General features: G+C 41.8%; 1 protein-coding gene across 1 annotated transcript in view; it reads right to left on the bottom strand.

Annotated features, from left to right (window-relative positions):
- Positions 1 to 20,360, bottom strand: part of dclk1a (doublecortin-like kinase 1a) — a 345,065-nt gene that overhangs the window by 43,866 nt on the left and 280,839 nt on the right. The window contains exons 11-13 of the mRNA XM_068032816.1: positions 16,871 to 17,004; positions 14,754 to 14,831; positions 7,329 to 7,425 (exon numbers count right to left, since the gene is read on the bottom strand). Of these exons, the coding sequence (XP_067888917.1) occupies positions 7,329 to 7,425; positions 14,754 to 14,831; positions 16,871 to 17,004 (309 nt within the window). The remainder of the gene's footprint in view (positions 1 to 7,328; positions 7,426 to 14,753; positions 14,832 to 16,870; positions 17,005 to 20,360) is intronic.

The raw sequence follows: 20,360 nt of genomic DNA, 5'->3' as shown, positions 1-20,360 counted from the left end.
CCCACATCCCATGAATAAATTTAAAAAAAAGACATGGTTGCAAGGTGACCAAGGCTAGGACCTGAATATTCAAGGGTATTTGACATTTCAGAAGGACCAGAGAAAAGGAAATGGAGGTGGGGTAGCTCTATTAATAAAGGATCAAATCAGTACAATGGTGAGAAATGATTTTGGTTCAGAAGATCAAGATGTGGAATCAGTTTGGGTGGAGATAAGAAATAATAAAGGAAAGAAGTCACTGGTGGGAGTAGTTTATAGGCCTCCTGACAGTAGCTACACAGTAGGACAGAGTACACATCAGGAAATACTGGGGCTTGCAAGGAAGGTACAGCAATAATCATGGGTGCTTTTAATCTTCACATCGATTGGACAAATCAAATTGACAAAGGTAGCCTGGAGGATAGAGTGCATTCAGGACATTTTCTTAGAGAAATACGTTCTTGAACCTACAAAGGACCAGGATATTTTAGACATGGTAATGTGTAATGAGACAGGATTAATTAATGACCACATAGTAAAGGATCCTCTAGGCAAGAGTGATCTTAACATGATAGAATTTCACATTCAGTTTGAGGGTGAGAAAATTCAGTCTGCAACTAGTGTCTTAAACTTAAATAAAGGCAATTATAAGGGTATGAAGACAGAGTTGGCTAAAGTGCAGTGAGAAAATAGGTTAAAAGAAAAGACGGTAGAGAAGCAACAGCAGACATTTAAGGAGATATTTCATAACTATCAACAAAGATATATTCCATCGAGGAAGAAAGACTCTGAGAAGGATGTTCTATCCGTGGCTAACTAAGGAAGTTAAGGATGATATCAAATTGAAAGAAAAGGTGTACAATGCTGCAAAGATTAGTGGTAGGCTGGAAGATTGGGAACATTTTAGAAACCAGCAAAGGATGGCTTAGAAAACAATGAAGAGGGAGAAATTAGAGTATGAGAGTAAACTAGCAAGAAATATAAAAACAGACAGTAAAAGCTTGTACAAATATGTAAAAAGGAAAAGAGTACCTAAAGTAAGCGTTGGTCCCTTAAAGGATATGACTAGAGAATTAATACTGGGAAACAAGGAAACTACAGCAACTTTGAACAAGTATTTTGTATCTGTCTTCACATTAGAAGACACAAAAAGCATCCCATGAACAGTAGAAAATCAAGAAACAAAAGGAGAGAGGAACTTAAGACAATCACGATCACTAGAGAAAAAGTGCTTGGAAAACTAATGGGAATAAAGGCTAACAAGTCCCCTGATCTGAAGGCCTGCATCTCAGGATCTTAAAAGAAGTGGCTGCAGAGATAGTGTATGCATTGGTTATAATCTTCCAAAATTCCCCAGCTTCTGCAAAGGTCCCAGTGGATTGGAAAACCGACAAATGTAATAAAAGCAAGAAATGCTATACCTCTATTCATGAAAGGAGGGAGACAGAAAGCAGGAAACTATAGGATTGACTATAACATCTGTCATTGGGAAAATGATGGAATCCATTATTAAGGAAGTAGTAGCAGGACATTTAGAAATTCATAATGTAATCAGGCAGAGTAACATGGTTTTCTAAAAGGGAAGTAGTGTTTGACAAATATATTAGAGTTCTTTGAGGATGTAACAAACAGGGTGGATAAAGGGGAATCAGTAGATGTAGTGTATTTGGATTTCCGAAAGATATTTGATAAGGTGCCCCATAAAAGGTGATGACACAAGATAAGAGTTCATGGTGTTGGGGGTAATGTATTAGCATGGATAGAGGATTGGCTTACTAACAGGAAACAGAGAGTCAGGATAAATGGGGCATTTTCAGAATGGCAAACTCTAACTAGTAAATCGAGTGTCGCAGGGGCCTCAACCGTTTACGATCTGTATTGATGAATTTGATGAAGGGACCGTGTGTATTGTAGCCAAATTTGTAGACGATACTAAAATAAGTAGGAAAGCTAGTTGTGAGGAGGAGACAAAGTGTCTCCAAACAGATATAGATAGGTTAAGTGAGTGGGCAAAAAGTCCACTTTGGCAGGAAGAATAGAAAAGCAGAATATTATTTACATGGAGAGAGACTGCAGAATGCTGCGGTGCATAGGGATCTGGCTGTCCTCATAGATGAATCACAAAAAGTTAGCATGCATGTACAGCAAGTAATTAGGAAGGCAAATGGAATGTTGGCATTTATTGTAAGGGGGATGGAGCATGAAAGTAAGGAAGACTTGCTACAGCTGTACAGGGCATTGGTGAGACCGCACCTAGAGTACTGCATACAGTTTTGGTCTCCTTACTTGAGGAGTGATATACTTGCATTGGAAGCAGTTCAGAGAAGGTTCACTAAGTTGATTTCTGGAATGAAGGGGTTGTCTTATGAGGAAAGGTTGAGCAGGTTGGGCTGATACTCATTAGAGTTTAGAAGAATGAGAGGTGATCTTATTGAAACATATAAGATTCTGAGGCTGCATGACAGGGTAGATGCTGAGAAGATGTTCCCCTCATGGGGGAATCTAGAACTATAGAGCACAGTTTCAAAATAAGGGGTCATTCATTTAAGACAGAGAATTTCTTCTCTCAGAGGGTCGTTAATCTTTGGAATTCTATTCACCAGAGAGCAGTGGATCCGGCTCATTGAATATATTCAAGGCTGAGTTAGAAAGATTTTTGTTCTACAAGGGAGTCAAGGGCTATGGGAGGCCAGCAGGAAAGTGGAGTTAAGGACACGATCAGATCAGCCATGATCTTTTTGAATGACAGAGCAGGCTTGAGGGGTCGAATGGCCTACTCCTATTTCGTATGATCGCATGCTCCTCCACACCCTCACGCACTTAGTAACATAGTGATAATGTCACTGTACTAGTAATCCAGAGGCCCAGGCTAGTGCCCTAGGGACATGGGTTCAAATGTTGGTGGAATTTAAATTAATTTAATTAATTAATAAAAATCTGGAATTGAAAGTTATTCTTAGTAATGGTGCCATGAAACTATCACATTATCGTAAAAACCCATCTGGTTCATGAATGTCCTTTAGGGAGGGAAATCAGTCATCCTTACCTGCTCTGGCCTACATGTAGCTCCAGACCCACAGCAATGTGATTGGCTCTTAACTGCCCTCTGAACAGGTCTAGCAAGCCACTCAGTTGTCAAGGGCAATTAGAGATGCGCAACAAATGCTGGCCCTGCGAGCGACACCCACATCCCATGAAAGATTTTTAAAAAGCCACAAATCCACATCTCACAGCTTGCACACACTGCCAGCTATTCTACCATGACAGCCACACCCAAACAGAATGCACAAAACCCACTGACATACTTCCCTCTGTCTTACAGTACAAGGTGGCATGCAACCAGAAGCAGCAGGAGCTAACCAGAAGGGGGCAGATGCACCTGCATGTCCTTAGCCCTGTAGCAGAGATGGTGTTGGCCATTATTGGAGCACCCACTGCTGAGGTCATGGCCAGTGGAGGGGCTGAAATCCTCCTTCTCTCATTCCATCTCCCACTCATCCCACACTCTCTTCTGGATTACAAGATGCAGATGATGTAAGCATGCCCCCTCCCCCCACCACAATCTTACTCTTGTGCCATTCTCCTTTCAGATACCTAAAAAGGCAACCTGGCCAGGCAGTGGATAAACAGGAAGACAGTGATGATGAACTGAGAGAGGGTAATATGCAACGAGACCTGGGTGTTCTCGTACACCAGTCGCTGAAGGTAAGCATGCAGGTGCAATAGGCGGTAAAAAAGGCAAATGGTATGTTGGCCTTCATAGCGAGAGCATTCACGTACAGGAGCAGGGATGTCTTGCTGCAATTATACAGGGCCTTGGTGAGGCCACACCTGGAATATTGTGTGCAGTTTTGGTCAACTTATCCAAGGAAGGATGTTCTTGCTATAGAGGGAGTGCAGCGAAGGTATACCAGCTGATTCCTGGGATGGTGGGACTGACGTATGAGGAGAGATTGAGTCAGGATTATATTCGCTGGAGTTCAGAAGAGGGGGGATCTCATAGAAACCTATAAAATTCTAACAGGACTTGACAGGGTAGATGCAGGAAGGATGTTCCGATGCTGGGTGAGTCCAGAACCAGGGGTCATAGTCTAAGGATATGGGGTAAACCTTTCAGGACTGAGATGAGGAGAAATTCCTTCGCCCAGAGAGTGGTGAGCCTGTGGAATTCGCTACCACAGAAAGAAGTTGAGGCCAAAACATTGTATGTTTTCAAGAAGGAGTCAGATGTAGCTCTTGGGTCTAAAGGGATCAAAGGGTATGGGGAAAAAGCGGGAACAGGCTACTGAGTTGGATGATCAGCCATGATCATAATGAATGGCGGAACAGGCTCGAAGGGCCGAATGGCCTACTCCTGCTCCTATTTTCTATGTTTCTATGAAGACACACCATTATGCAATTTTACACTTGTGGCCATCATATCAGATACTGACACTGCGCGTAATTTACAGGACAACAGAGAGGTAGGGTCTGCACATGGTGAGACACTGGGCATGATTGGGCTGCAGCCAGGGCAGGTGCAAGGATTGTGCAGATGCTAGTTCCCAAATAAGTTCAGCTGCAAAAGATTTAGATGAGCATTTTGATGGAGCAGCTTACAGAAAAACACTGAAGGGTATGCACAACAAAACTCTTGGTGCATTGGGAAACCTGCCAGAAAGCCTGTGGTCATTGTCACTAGAATGGAGGAGCCAATTGACACAAGGATTTGTGCAGAGCTTGGAGCCTATCCTTTCCACCATGGTAGTGGTGACCAACTCCATCAGCATGGAGCCAATGATGATGCGGCATCTAATGGCCAATATCTCATCTTCCATTGTAGCTCAGCTTCCACCAGATGTCTGAGTGCTACAGTAGAAGCTCAGACTGAAGTCATTCAAGGCCAGCTTGCTGCTATGCAAACTCAGATTGCTGCCATTATGGCTGTGGATTAGAGAGTGCAAAGGGGCTGAAGGGCATCACGGCAGTCCAACAATTTACTCCCCCAACAGATTAGTGTGATTGCTGATGCCCTATTCTGGGAAGTAGCAGTGGCTCCATGGAGCACAAACCTGTTATCCTCTCTCAGGATGACAGTATTTATCTTCCCACCTTGCCACTCCACCACTCCCTGGCCTTGCTATTGTCTGTCAGCCAGCTCGCCCAGACTGCTGCCGCCCATGCCATGGTGGTGCATTCCGACGTCAGGTCTTCCAGACCCAGAGATGCTTGAGGTCATCCTCCAAGGCTATCTGCAGTCTCCTGCACTGTAAATCAGCAGCCTCCTGCCAGCCACGCTGCAGCCACTGAGTAGAACTGCATAGGAGCACGAGGACAGGCAAAGGCACAAGGAAGCCAGGCACTGAGGTTAAGCACCAGGGCAATTAGATGACTCTTGTATGCAATATGGAATGATTCCATTTATAAATTTGGTTTAGAAATCTTATTTTGTGGTGGCTTTTATTTATGCATTGTGGCCAAGCAGACATTGTGATGGACAGTAACAGAGGAAAGGTAAAGTATCGCACTCTTGGTGAATGGGGAATTGGGGTATTACACTTAGGTGAGTTCTTCATGGACAGCCCAGTCAGAATCAGGGTGTTTAGGTTCCCTCATCTCTTCCTCTTGCTCCTTAGCTGTTTTCCACATAGCTGCTGGCAAAGGCTGTCCCCACATGATGGAGAGGTAGTGTAGCATGCAGATCATGGTGGATCGGGACACTTGCTCTGCCGTTTACTCCAGGGCTCCTCCAGAGCAGTCCAGGCTGCAGAAGTTTTGTTTCAGCATGCCAATGGGCTGCTCTATCACATTTCATGTGGCAACATGGCTTTCATTGTAGCATACTTTGCACATGTGTGTGGGTTGTGCACTGGAGGCATCAGCCATGTTGTCAGCGGATGGCTCTTGACATCCAGTAGCCACCCTTTGGTTTGCCATGATGGCTCAAATGCAGCTGTCACGGTGAACTGCTGCAGAATAAATAAAAGCAAAGTACTGAAGATTCTGGAAATCTGAAATAAAAACAAGAAATGCTGGAAATACTCAGTAGGTCTGGCAGTATCTGTGGAGACAGAAGCAGAGTTAACGTTCTTCTTCTGAAGAAGGGTCACTGACCGGAAACGTTAATTTCTTGTTTTTATTGCTGCAGAATAAAGGCAGCATGACTGCTGCCAGGATATGGGACATTGACCTGCATGATTCTCTGCCTATGGTCACAGGCTAGCTGGGTGTGTGGGAGTAAAATCTCTTTTGGATCCACTATAGGGCAGAGTTGACATGCAGCACTGCAAAGCGATGTGCATGAAGTCAATGGCATCCTGTATCATGGGGAAGCCTTCAATCCTAGTGAAGCCATGTGCTTGCTCCACCTGCTTCTCTCTGGCAAGATCTCAATGAATAGAGAGTGCCAGTGATCTCCCTTGCACAAGAGTGGACGGCATACTGTGAGATGTGGCAAATACCTCCAGCTCCAGCCTGGAAGGAACCAGACACATAAAAGTTCATTGCCACAATCACCTTCACAGCCACTGGAAATACAGTCTTTGCCCTGCTCTGAGGTGCAGTTGTGGCTGCAGCAGATGACAGATTTCAGTGAGGACCATCTTTATTGAAGCACAGATATTGCACACATTGCTCTTCATTGAGGTTCAGGTAGCAGGATTGCTCCAAGAACACCCTGGGTAGATATAGCTTCCTCTTCCTCTTCTCCTCCCTCTTCCAGCAGTGTGTCCTGCTCTGCGTGGCCTCTGTTCATTCTCTAAGTCATGCGGTATTCCAAGGGGAATGGCTACTAGTGAACCCATGTCTGGGAGTAATTGGTTTCTGCAGAAGTCTTCAAGTCAGCAAATAATCTTCAACACCTGCCACACCACTCTCTGTAGACATTTACAACTTTCTATTGTTATCTAAAGCACCAAACACTTGTAAAATTGAAGCACCAGCCAGAAGAAATCAACCAGCAACTAACCTGTAACCAGTTGATAATCTCTTTAAATACCAATAGTGGGGGTCCTTCCAGCTGAACACATGTTCAGCTGTGAGAGGTTATGAGTAGGCATTAGCTGAAGCATTGAGCTCCAAAATAGTACCGCTGGTGTCAAATCAGCATTGCACACTGACTGACGTCATGATCTGCCTGCCCTGCATACTTGCAACGGCTGCTCACTGCACATACATTAACACCCTCACCAATATAGCATCTGGCACAATTGCCCAAAAAGTGTGCATGAGCAATACATGAGCCCCCGAACAGTCCCTTGTAGCACCCACACAATTGGCGCTACCGATCCCAATGATGCACCATAAATATTTAGGCTGCATGCAAGTTCTTAATCTCAAATGGTTTTTTGCTAATATTATCAGATACTCACTTTCGCAGAGTCAGAAATATTGTCCCAATATGGTGATGGAAATTCCTGATGCCCCATCAGTATCTGGTCAAACAGGACATCCTGATCATTGCTGTGTCTGTAAATAACATCATCTCTCATTTTAATCACTGACACTTTTTCATAATCTTTGTGAAAGCATTTAATAAAATAGGTAAAAGTACATTTTAAAGCACAATTGAATATTCAGTACTGTCAAAAGTAAACCTCCAAATTAGAGATTGAAAAGTACTAATTGGTAGAGAATGTGCTCCGTGGTGCATTTTTGGTTGGTTATGCTAAAAATACACAGATACTTTGCAAATACTGTATCAATGTCCCTTTTAGGAGCAATCTAATTATCAGCTATCTGATGAATCTGTTTTCTGTCTTTTTCTTATCCTCCCAAAAACTGAAGTGGTTCTATGGCTAAAAAACTATTTTCCTTAAGTTAGCACAGTACAAGGCAAGCTGCTATACGCAAGATATTGAAATCAGAATGATGGCATTATCAAAGTAAAGTATTTATTTTTATTTGTCTAAATATTGTTACAAGTATAGCTGTTGCCACAGTAAAGGTAGCATTTCTGAAATATGATTAAGATATGCTATAATATTATTATAATAGTCCTCATGTATAGAAAGACTTTTCAAAGCACTTCCTAGGGCAAAGGAAACCATGTAAAAGGGAGAAAGGCTCAGAAGGGATGAAGAGGTAGGTAGCCAAAAGCACAAATTTAAAAAAATAGTTTTAGGAGGCTTTGAGAAAAGGAGGGAGGTGCTAGGGGGATGAGTGTAGGATGGGCTTTCCAAAGGATAGGAGCTGGTGGTTATAGCAGTAGCTACAGAGCGAATGGGAAACTGGTGTCGGAGAGCAGAGGGCTACTGAGTAGGGTAGACAAGGCAAGGACCGATTTGAAAATGAGGACAAGAATCTTGAAATCAATTTGTTTGTGCATGTGGGGCTAGTTTGGGAAAAATAGGGGTGAGAGAGCAGAAGGTATGCTGTGGGTAAGGGCATGGCTAAAGAATTCTTAAGCTTGTAGAGGACAGAGATGGATAAAGCTGAAAGAGCTGTTAGAGAAAGAGAGCTGCAAAGTGATTTTGGCAACAATGGAGGAATGTCTACGGTAGTGGCTTTAATGCTTTATCATTGATGTTATTTTTAGCAGTCTGTTATTAATGCAAAGTAACATACATCATTATTTTTATTTCAAACTGGAATCTAGTTTTCAAGCATGGCAGGGAAGGTTCAGTGAATAAATTAGAATAGTGTACCATTTGAGATATTGAAAGTGTCAATTTGTGAGTTGTATTGAGATATTGAAAGATCTATTTAGATACTTCAAATTATATTTTGTTTGAATTCTGAGACAGGTGACATCTGCTGATCTTCCAAAAAATTGCAACTTCAGGCTTTAAGTATTGTAACATGAAGGAAGCGAATCTGAATTTGAATATTTAGTTTTGAAAATGACTGCTTTTATCCCTGTACATAACAGCTTCTGGCACTTTGGTGCAGTCATAAAACAGGACACAAAGGTATTCAAGCAGTTGCTCTTCTTCATCGAATCATTTCCTTAATTCATTGCATATTTTGCTCCTAGGATTTCAATGTGTTTCTAATAGAGAAAGGACCACCTTAAAGAACTAATTGGTTCTGAGTCTCTTTCCTAACAGGGGCTAAGTAAAATTTGTAAGATTGATGCTAATAATCACTAAACATAAGGTTCAAGATTACACAAAAGCCATTTTATTCAGAAGAAATAGACTGATCTAGATGCCACTGCCACCTTTGCGCCTGATGCAACAGTCATACAGACCAATAAGCTTTTGGGTTCAATCCCTGATTTGTAATGAGTTAGCTGACCTCAGCTGGGAAGGTAGTGGGGTTCTACTATTGAACTCAATGATCTCATGCTGAAAAGAGGAAGAGTTACATAGGGAGATTTCCGGTGACCCTTATTGGAAAATGTGCACATCAGGTTAGAGCATATTGGGCTGAACTGTGATGACTGCATCATCTAAAAAAAACCACTGTCTAGGATCACACATAAAGAATGGCTGCTGGTGTTCATGAACTAACCAACAACAATTTGTGCCTTTAAAAGTGGGGGGGGGTGGGGGGGGGGGGGGGGAGAAAAATACACTGGAATCCATGCAGTGTAATGGCCACCAATATTAGAAATAAAAGGTACATTTCTAAACTGCTTTACACTTTACAGCCAAAAAAATTGTTTTCAATTGTAGTCATTGTTGTTATGTAGGCAAACACAGCAGCAATTTGCACAGTGCAAGGTCTCTCAAACAGCAGCAAGACAAAATGACCAGTTAATCTGTTCCTGGTGTTATTGGTTGAGGGATAAATGTTGCTTAGCACTGACTTTCAATTTAACATCTCATCAAAACAATACCTCTGACAATGCAATACTTCCTCAGTACTGTACTGGAGTATTAGCCTAGATTTTGTGTTTAAGTGCTTGGAGTTGGGCTTGACCAGACTGCATTCTGACTCAGAACCAATAGTACCAGTAAGGAGCCAGTCCCTACTCAAATTAGTGTATTGTTTATCATTCCATACCAACATGTAATGTTTTATTTGTTAAAAAAAAGAGCAAAAACTATAATAAGCTCAGTCTCAATCTTTTATCAACCACAGACTGTCATAAGTATATCATTTTAGTTATGTTTAACAATGCAGGTATGCTTCCAGTATCTGTAATTAGAACTACAAAGTGCTTTGATATTAAATATTACCAAAGATTGGCAATTAAGATGCTGGCTAAAACCTAAATTCACCATTATAACAAAACTGTACACAAATATATTGTTTTTAAGGCTGTGTTCTCAGGTCCAGGTATTAACTGAAAAAGTTAGCAATAAAATCATAGATTCATAGAATGATACACCACAGAAGGAGACGATTGGCTCATCGTACCTGCGTCAGAAAATAGCTCAATACAATATGACACTGAATGTGACTATTTGAAATGTTTATTTTTCCCAAGGTACAGCGCATAAATTGGTCAAAGTCATTGGACTTACAGGACTATATAGATTATATTATGACTCAAGTGAGAATTGCCATTAAAGATGTGCAATGCATCTTTGAGGGAAGAATTCCCTTCTGATATTTTGTTCTTATTCGGCTTTGCCCACTGCCATGCAGCACCAACTGAGCTTAAGACGGTGAGAGGAGATCTGTTCACAGATCTCTGCCAATATCACTTTGAAATCAGTTGTTGCGAGCTGTTTATGCAGTGGCCCAGGTGACTTTCTTGCTGGCTGACTGTCCTTTCCGAAAAGGAAGTGTTTGGTTTCTGTTTTTTTCCACAGAAGCTGCTCAAGTGTTTCAAGCATCTTCTGTTTTTGCTTTGTTTCTGATCTACAGTGACAGAGCAGAGATCAGGAGCTCAGCACCCTGTTACTGGATAAGCCCTTAGGTACAGAATATCTTTAAATAAAATCTAGTATACAATCATAAATCTATAAACTGAAGAACCAAATAGCTTGCAACCAGTCTGAGGTGGCTATGCACAAGTGAACTGGAGTTTTTCAACACACTGCAGGATAGAATGAAGGCAAGCATCTTAAGAATTATGTGCAAGTCAAACATCAGACTTAATATGGTAGAAAACTACTTGTTCTAATTTCTATTTATATCAGAAAATTTAAGATACTGATAAATTGAATTAACCAATTCACTGAGGTGCACAGCGAATAGAATTTTGGCATCAGGCTCTGCTGCAATACAGAATTTTATGGTTAGATGGCTGTAATTGTCACATGACTATTAAAGGTGTTCCAGATACTTGATAGTAATAGATTAGCTCTTTCAGCTCATCAATTATAATACTATTTATCTCATCATCAGCCAATCCCAGTTGACCTTTACCCATATGAACTTCAGTTGAACCTGTGAATAATTATTTGAAGATGATGAATAATCACTCAGCGTTAAGTAAGTGATTATTCATAGCTGTTCCAATAAGAATTTGGGGAGCAATCAGGCCAAGTGAGAGAGATAAATTCACACTTGACTGAGATAATAAGACATTGATAGTATGCCCACAAATGCCTATCAACCTGATATATTCAGTCATTTGAAAACTTAAATCATTCCAGTATATATTATTTTTGAGAGAGAATTTTAAATTAACTTAATATACATAAGCACATACACAGATGAAAGTGCTAATAATATATAAGGCTAGACATTAATGTTGGATTATTAATGAACCGATGCTTGAAACATTCGTATGACATTTCTCTGCTTGCTATTTTAATGGACATTTCTCTTCCTACTTTAATGCCTTGAACTCGCACCATTCTCTAATTTCTCTCCTACCTTTCTGCTTGCTCTCTCTGAGCTCATCTTGTCACATGACCATCTCCTACTGTCTTGACCCTATTCCCACTAAACTACTGACTACCCAACTTCTCTTCCTGACCCCATGCTAATGGGTACTGTCATCCTCCTTTTCAAATCTGCTGTCACCCACCATTGATCACTCTGTCCAACAATAACTTGCATTTTTATAGTACCTTTAACATAGTAAAAATGTCCCAACGCACCACATAGGAGCACTATTGCCCTTTAGGGAAGGAAATCTGCCGTCCTTACCTGCTCTGGCCTGCATGTGACTCTAGATCCACAGCAATGTGATTGACTCTAAACTGCCCTCTGAAATGGCCTAGCAAGCCACTCAGTTGTCAAGGGCAATTAGAGATGGGTAACAAATGTTGGCCTTGCCAGCGATGCCCACATCCCATGAAAGAATAAAAGAAATTATCAGACAATATTTGACACGAGCCCACATAAAGATGTAATAGGACAGGTGACCAAAAGCTTGGACAAAGAGGTAGGTTTTAAGGAGCGAAAAAGGAGATAGGTAGAGAGGCAAAGGGGTTTAGGGAGGGAATTCTAGAGCTCAGGATCTAGGCAGCTGAAGGTAGAGTCACCAATAGTGTAGTGATGTGAGATGCGCACAAGGCCAGAATTGAACGAGAACAGAAATCTTAGTGGATTGTACGTTGGAGGAGGTTACAGAGGTTATGGAGGGGTTAGACCATGGAGGGATTTGAAGACAAGGAAAAAAATTTAAAACCAATGCATTGCCAGCTGGGAGCCAATGTATGTCAGTCATCACATGGGTGATGGGTGAATGGGAGATGGGGCTGGATTTTACCATAGGCGGATGGGAATTTGCCACTGACATAAAAGTCAGTGGCAAACACACTTCTGCCTAGCCCGGGGATCCGTCCCGCATTTTACGGGTCCCCAGGCTTTAAATGTCCCGAGGCAGGACTTCCACCAGCTTGAGGGAGGAGGTCCCGCCTCAGTGAGCTGCCAGCCAATCAGTGGGCCAGCAACTCTTAGTCTCAGCAGCGCCACCGGGAGCGGTAGCCACTGCTGGGACTGCAGCCCAGCCGATGCCATGGAACCAGGAGGGAAGGTAAGTTGGGCATGCCTCAGCAGTGAGATCATTTGTGCCCTGGTGAGGCTAGAGTTGTCACTTGGGAGGAGGGGGGGGGGGGTGGTGTGTTGGGTCCCGGGGGTGGGTTGGGAGGCGGAAGTGGCCCTCAATCAGGCACTCTGTGCCCAACTGCCATGGCCCCCCCAGCGCATGGAAAGGCCGGCAGCTATCGCTGGGCGGCCTTTCACGTCCCCTGCACGCCTGCTTACCATGGGTAAAATACCCATGGAGCGGGTGAGGGCCCTTAAGTGACTGTTAAGTGACCACTTAAGAGCCTTGATTGGCCTCTGGCAGGCGGGCCATTCCCGCCCCCCCGCCGCTGTAAAGTTGACCGGAGGCAGGAGCAGGGCAGGTAGGCCTTCCGGAGCCTCCTGCTCAATTTTATGCTGCCCCCATCCTTCCCCACGCCACCACCATCCGACCCGCTGGGGTGGCGTAAAATTCAGCCCATGGTGTGAGTTAGGATTTCACCCCATCTCCAGTCTCCCTTTCCTCCTCTCCTGAACATGTTGCTACCTCCCAAATTGGCCCATCTTTACTGAAATTCGATATTTGAACTTCGCCAATCAGATTTCCTCTTCTGCCACAGAACTGAAATGGCTTTAGTAAGTCATAAATGACATCTTCTGCGATTGTAGCCAATGTGCACTATCCTTTTTTGTCCTTCTCGACCCATCTGCAGCCTTTGAAACGGCTGAGCACACCGTCTTCCTCCAACACCTCTCTTCTGTTGTCTAGCTGGGTGGGACTGCCTCGCCTGATTCCGGTCTTACCTATCTGATTGTAGCCAAAGAATCACCTGTAATGGCTTCTCTTTTCATACCCATATCATCACCTCTGGATCCCTCAAGGATCTATCCTTGGCTCCCTCCTATTTCTCACCTACATTTTGCCCCCAATGACATCATCTGAAGACATGTGGGCAGGTTCCACATTGTGCTGTTGACACTCAGCTCTCCTGGTCCCTCCATTGCCTCTGTGTTGTCAAACTGCTTTTCTGATATCCAGTACTGGATGAGCTAAAATTTCCTCCAATTAAACACTGGGTAGTCTGAAGCCATTGTCTTTGACCTTCTGCTATGAGCTCTCACTGCCAATTCCATCCCGCTCCATAGCTGAACCAGACTGTTTGTAGTCTCAGCATTATATTTGACCCTAAGCTGAGTCTCCAATCTTTTATCCTCTCCATCACAAAGATTGCATACTTCCACTTCCGTAACATTGCCCATCTCCATCCTTACCTCAGCTCATCTGCTGCTGCAACCCTTAAGCCATGCTTATGAACCTTCAAACTCGACTTTTACAATGCTATCCTGGCTGGTCTCCCAGCTTCTAACTTCTATGAATGAGCTGATCTAAAACTCTGCATCCCATATCCTAACTTGCAGCAGGTCCCATTCATCAAGCACCCCTGTACTCACTGACGTATAATGGCTCCTGGTCCACCGTCTCAATTTTTAAAATTCTCATCCTCATGTTCAATGCGTCCATTATCTTGACCCTCCCTCCAACCTTAACCTCTTCCAGCCCTACAATTCTCCAAGAAATCAGCATTCCTCCAAACCTGGACTCTTGTCCACCCCCATTTCCTTCACCCCACCATTGGTGGCTGTGCCTTCAGCTGTCTAGGCAATAAACTGTAAAATTTCTTCCCTTCTGTCTGTCGATCATTCCTTTAAGACCCTGCTGAAAACTTACTTTTTGATCAAGCTATTAGTCACCTGTTCTAATATCTCCTTCTTTGGCTTAATTACATTCCCATGATGCACTTTGGGATGCTTTCCTACATTAAAGGCACTATATAAGTGCAAAGTTTTGTTGTTAACCCATTAATTTAACAGGTTAATGGCTCAGACAGAGGAATACTATATGATTATTAAGCTTTCTTCTGCCAATATCGACAAAATTAAACAAAGATGCTGAAACCAGAAAGAGTATGTATTGTACATACCCACGAAATGGAGGGAAACCACAAAGCAGAATATAAGTAATCACACCAGCAGCCCAGATGTCCACCTTCAGACCATAGCTATGAAGAAAAAGTCCTCATTAGAAATGTGTGTGTAAGTACGTAAGTACGGGTGTAAGTAAAGTATAACAACCAAGCCTTGAACTCATTTTGTGTAATATGATTACTATAAGGTTCATGCATTATTCACTGCAAAGAAGATACTGACATACATTATAATTAATGGAGACTGCACAGTACCCTAATGGATAGTGATGCTTCTGTCTCTCAACTGAAGAGCTATTATTCTAAGTACCGTACTAGGGCTGTTTTCCTGGCTCAGTGGGTGTTTCACTAGCTTCCAATTGGGTGAGTAGGTAGGGTTCTGAACAAAAGTGATGTGATCCATCTCTTGAAAGAAGAAACACTGAGTTGTGAATTAGACATAATTTCCAAAATCACTATAAGGCATAAGGAGCAATGCAATGAGTTAAGAGCACTTTCACTTCTGCGAACGAGGTTTGTATCAACAGACGATATGGCTCTTCTCTCTTAGAAGCTACACAAGCTCTAAATGAAATGAGCTCTGCTGTCTTAATGCAAAACACAAATGTCTCCTTAAATTGGCAATAAATTTGCTACAGTGGAAATGTTCCACTAATGCAAAAGTGGAAGCCTTTTTTGAGGTTGGGCTAAGTACATTGTCAGGCTAGAGCAGAGAGACTTTACGCAAGTAAACTCTGATCTGAGAGCTGACAACTGGTTAAAAAAACAAGAATATTCTATTTCACACAATATAATTGACAAGCACAAAATATTTATCAGAATTTTTGTCTGACCATAAGTAGCAATTTCAATTACTAGTAGGTTTGTATCTACCATAAATAAATCAAAAATACCTACACACATGAAATAGGTCAACAACTGTTGATGAACTTTCTAGAACTAAATTTAAAATATATTTCTGCTACAGTTGTACCAAGAACTATATCTTCATCAAATGAAGATAATATCTGTTAATATGCTGTATTCTGGACATTTATTCTCTCATGCAGAACTGATTCGCACATTATAGGTCTTGTATACACAAAGAACTACCACTCACACCGGTGAAATGTCCTTTACATACATCTTAAATTTCAAACAAGACTTTTTTGATGGCCTCAGTAGTTAACGTTACCCCCTCATGTAGCACTAAAATGTTTTGATATTGTACAAGGCTATCACTGAAGCAGATGGGTCTCCCTCAGCCAATGGCAAACCAAATGTAAAATTGATGGGACTTGCTGAGACCATCTACCAGGAAGATCCTTTATTAGAGGGTCTTCTGATTCTGTGATCGAGTCAAAGAAACTTAGCAGTTGGCAGGAAAAAAGACAGAAGCGCAAGGGGAGAGCCAACTGCGTAACAGCCCCGACAACCAATTATATCTGCAGCACCTGTGGAAGAGTCTGTTACTCTAGAATTGGCCTTTATAGCCACTCCAGGCGCTGCTTCACAAACCACTGACCACCTCCAGGCGCTTACCCATTGCCTCTCGAGACAAGGAGGCCAAAGAAAAGTCTGTGATCTTGGTCATACCCTGTCAGTAATTCTACATTTGGTTGTAGCTGGGACATAAATTCTGTACTTCAGGAGCCTGACAGCACCAGCACAATACAAGAACACCTTGTGATAAAGTGCAAGATCCAGGATGAATTCTTTAACTGTGCTGAGTTGGTCTGTCTCATATGGGCTACCAGAACTGGTTTCATCACTCCTGGGCTCGGAAAAGGAAAATTCAACCAAAATTCCTGATCACTATGTATTGACTCATGATAGAAAGAACAGATATGAGTTGAAAAAAGGTCCAGGCTTGAGTGTGATGTTCTTCATAATCACATTGACACCATTTAGGTTAATACATGAAATATGATAACTTGATTGAGGTACTGGGGCTAACTGGTGTCGACAGAATCATACGCCAGAAAGAGTCAGTTACTTGAGGAGAGAACAGGGAAAAAGAGAGTGGGGTTGGCAAAAGAAAATGTAAATAATACTGACTAAAGAAGGCATTTGTTTTCAGAGAACATATTATATATTATATATAAACATGGTGAGCGTATTCAGTAGTACAATACCCAGTTTCTGCAATTATTTCCGGAGCCACATACGTAGGGGTTCCACAGACAGTGTACAAAGGCCCATCAACTACTGTAGCAAGGCCAAAGTCCCCTAGTTTCAGAGATTTGCTTCCATCCTGATGCTCATATACCTATTATGATAAAATGCAAAGAATTGGTATTTTGGTAAATGTAAACTATATACTGGTTATTGCTATAGTAATGGTTATCTAGTATACATCAGTTGGTAGTTACTATACTAATGAATACATTTAACTAGGTGCAGATTCATTGTCCTTGCATTATAAAATTTGGATCAATAGACCAGATTAAGATAACATTTGCATGTAACCAAGACATTTCCAATGAGCGTCTGCTGCTAGTACATTGGTATTCAATACATGCATATAGTTAAGTGTTTCACAATTTTCCTTAATGCCTTCACATATTGGCTTTGTGAGTTACAGCACTGTCCTTTATTACCGTATAACTCTTGGCACAATAGAACAATCTAATAATAACATATAAAAAATTGCATACTAATCAAAAACTGTTATTAAAAAAATTTGGCCAACTGTGGAACAGTAGAACCATTTTCAGGTATCATTAAATCACACTCTACTTGCATCTATCTAGCTTAATTGTTCCCTGGTGTTGAGAAATAATAAGCATTTGCAATCCTAACAACTAATTTGAGACTCAATAATTAGTTACTGTTCAAAATATTGCCTTGTCTTATTTCCTTTGTGCTTAAAGGAATTATCAGTTCCAAGACTGCACATGACTGAGCACAAAGGTCAAAGACACAAGTTGCCAAAGCAGCATGTGCTTGCAAAAATGAGCATGGAAATTAAGACTCAAGTAAACAAAGCATTGGTGCAATTATTTTGTTGGAAATGCTTGCGTTTAACGGACTATAAAACATAAACTGTAGATTACTATATGGACACTTCCTTACATAGGTATGCAAAAGAATTAAAAAATAATTATTCAACCAGTCTCCAATGTTTGGCATTAGCAATGCAACAATAATTAGCATTTTTATAGTGCTGTTCGTACAGCAAAATGCCGTAAGGTGTTTCACAAAACAGACAGCATGTAGGGGTTAGAAGAATTACAATAGGTTATCAAAGAACTGGTTGAAGAGTATTGGCCCAATTTTAACTCTGTGTAAGTGAACGGGTTTTGAGTGAGTTAAAATTGGGCCCTATAAGGGAGGATTAATGAGCTAAATCCCATCTGATAATCAATGCAAGAACTAAAGCAGTATTCTTGATTAGCTTTTATTACAATTAAAAAGTGTTATCTCTTGAAGTCAAAAATCTATAATAAACTGCAGATCTTGGACAGCTGAAACAAAAACATAAAATGTAAAAAATACTCAAGATCAGGCAGCATTGATGGACTTCTGGGTGTTGGTCAGTTTTGAAGAAAAACTCTACACCTGAAACTGATTTGTTCTCAATGCAGATCCTGCCTGATCTGCGAGCACTTCAGCATTTTCTGTTCTTGATCTCTAATGATGTTGCTCACAGATGCTCAGAGATGGGGGAGCAGAATTTTCAGAAATTGCCGTGGTCAGGAACAGAGGCAGATGGGGCCTAAGAATAATGGTGCCAGCCGACTTGCCGGTTTTCCGACCCATTTCCCGCTGCCGGCCATCTTGGCCGAGGTGCGATTGGAGCCCAGCAGGACTACACATCCCCACAAGGCAGGTAGCCAATCTGCCTGCCTGGGTGAGGAGGCAGCCAAAGGACACCCTCTAGAGGAATTTCCCACTCTTCACTGTGATGGTCTGACTCCTTTTTCTGTTTTTTATTTGAATTTTTAAAAAAGTTGTTGAGAGGGTATCTTCATGTTGAAGCACCCACTCAGTTCCTTACCCTTTACTGCAGCCTGGTGCTCCTCTCAAGCTGGAAGGCCTCTGATTGGCCCTCCAGCTTTGAGAGCCCACCTGCCATCCTTGATTGGACAGGGAACCTTACCTCCATGCTAATTAAGAGGGAGCTGGTTCAAAATCTCAAAGCGTGACTGTTTCCCGCCAGGGGCAGGTTTGGGACTCGGAAAGAGTCCTGACTCCTGTTTCCCATCCCTGAAGTGAAAATTCAACTGGGGAATTGAACAGTTCAGCTAGGAATGCAACATGGGCCAAGAGCAGCCCAGTCAGATAAAAAGCCAGTGAGGGTATGAAGTAGGACATGAAGCCCAAATTTAAGCAAGTAGGAACTGAGATGGATTTCCAGTTACCTAGCAAAGCTGAAGGTCTGAAGGTGAAGTATTTCTGGCGCTGAAGCCAGCAGTAGTGTGTTCCAGTATCTAAGATTGGGGCACCGTGTCCTGCAGCTAAGTCTGGGAATGGAGGTATTCCTGGGCAGAGGAATGGTGCAGATATATTCCTAGGACTGACACCAGAACAGAGGCATTCCTGGGATGCACTAGAGCTTACAAACATCAAGCCCTAGCACACAAGCACATATGATCAATCCTGCTATGATTCATAAAAAATGTCTTCAGGTGTTATCTTTCTTCTTGTATGCAATGTATTAGGGAGGCAGCTCTTAAGCTGAATTTTGGAAAATTTATTGATTTTTGTTGTGAATTATGCATTTTTAGGTGTTTATTTCATTGGAAACCTATTTTTAGTGCATTTCCTTACAAAATAAGATAGTAGCCCAAAGGATTTTAAAAGATCATTAGTTACCTTTCTCCTCATTGCCAGTTGGTTCCTGTTTGTTACCTGCTGATTCTCTATTGGTAAATTTAGTAGCTCCGAGGTAAACCATCATCAGTTATTTCCATAACTTACTTCCTGGAGTGTCTGCCTTGGCGCAGTAGTCTGCATACTCACTCTTAAGTCATGGGTTCAAGCCCCACTTCAAAGACTTGAGCACAAAATCTAGGCTGACAGATCAGTATAGTACAGAAGGAGTGCTCCACTGTTAGAGATGCTGTCTGCTCTTTCAGGTATATGTAAAACATCCTATGGCACTATTCAAAAAACAGCAAGATAGTTCTCCCAGTATCCTGGCCAACTTGTATCTCTAAGACACATTATCTAGTCAGTATGCCAGTGTTGTTTGTGCAACCTTACTGCATTCAAATTAGCTGCTGCATTCCTCTATATTATACCAGTGACTGCACTTCAAAAGTATTTGTAGTATATACACACACAAGTTCTTTCTTCCTCGGTAGGTTGGTTATATATTCAATTATTTTCTGCTCACTCTGAGTCAATTAGGTGCAAGTGTGTCATACACTTCTGAGTACAATACTTTCCAAGTGTAACAATTTTTTTTGAAACAGTTTATATAGGAAGAGCCCAGCCAAAGCACTTATAATTCTGCAAGGCCTTGTGAATTTGATATGTTAGGCAGACGCTGCAGTTAAGATGTCCAACAGCTTACTACAAAATAGTACTAACTAATATTCTACTGTAACCAATAGTAAAAACCTTCCCTAGCATGACTTTTAACTGAAATTGTTGTTAATTTGTACATACACAATTTGA

Source organism: Heterodontus francisci, chromosome 6, assembly GCF_036365525.1.
Source record: "Heterodontus francisci isolate sHetFra1 chromosome 6, sHetFra1.hap1, whole genome shotgun sequence".
NCBI lineage: Eukaryota > Metazoa > Chordata > Chondrichthyes > Heterodontiformes > Heterodontidae > Heterodontus > Heterodontus francisci.
This window is presented reverse-complemented; position numbering and strand designations above follow the sequence as displayed.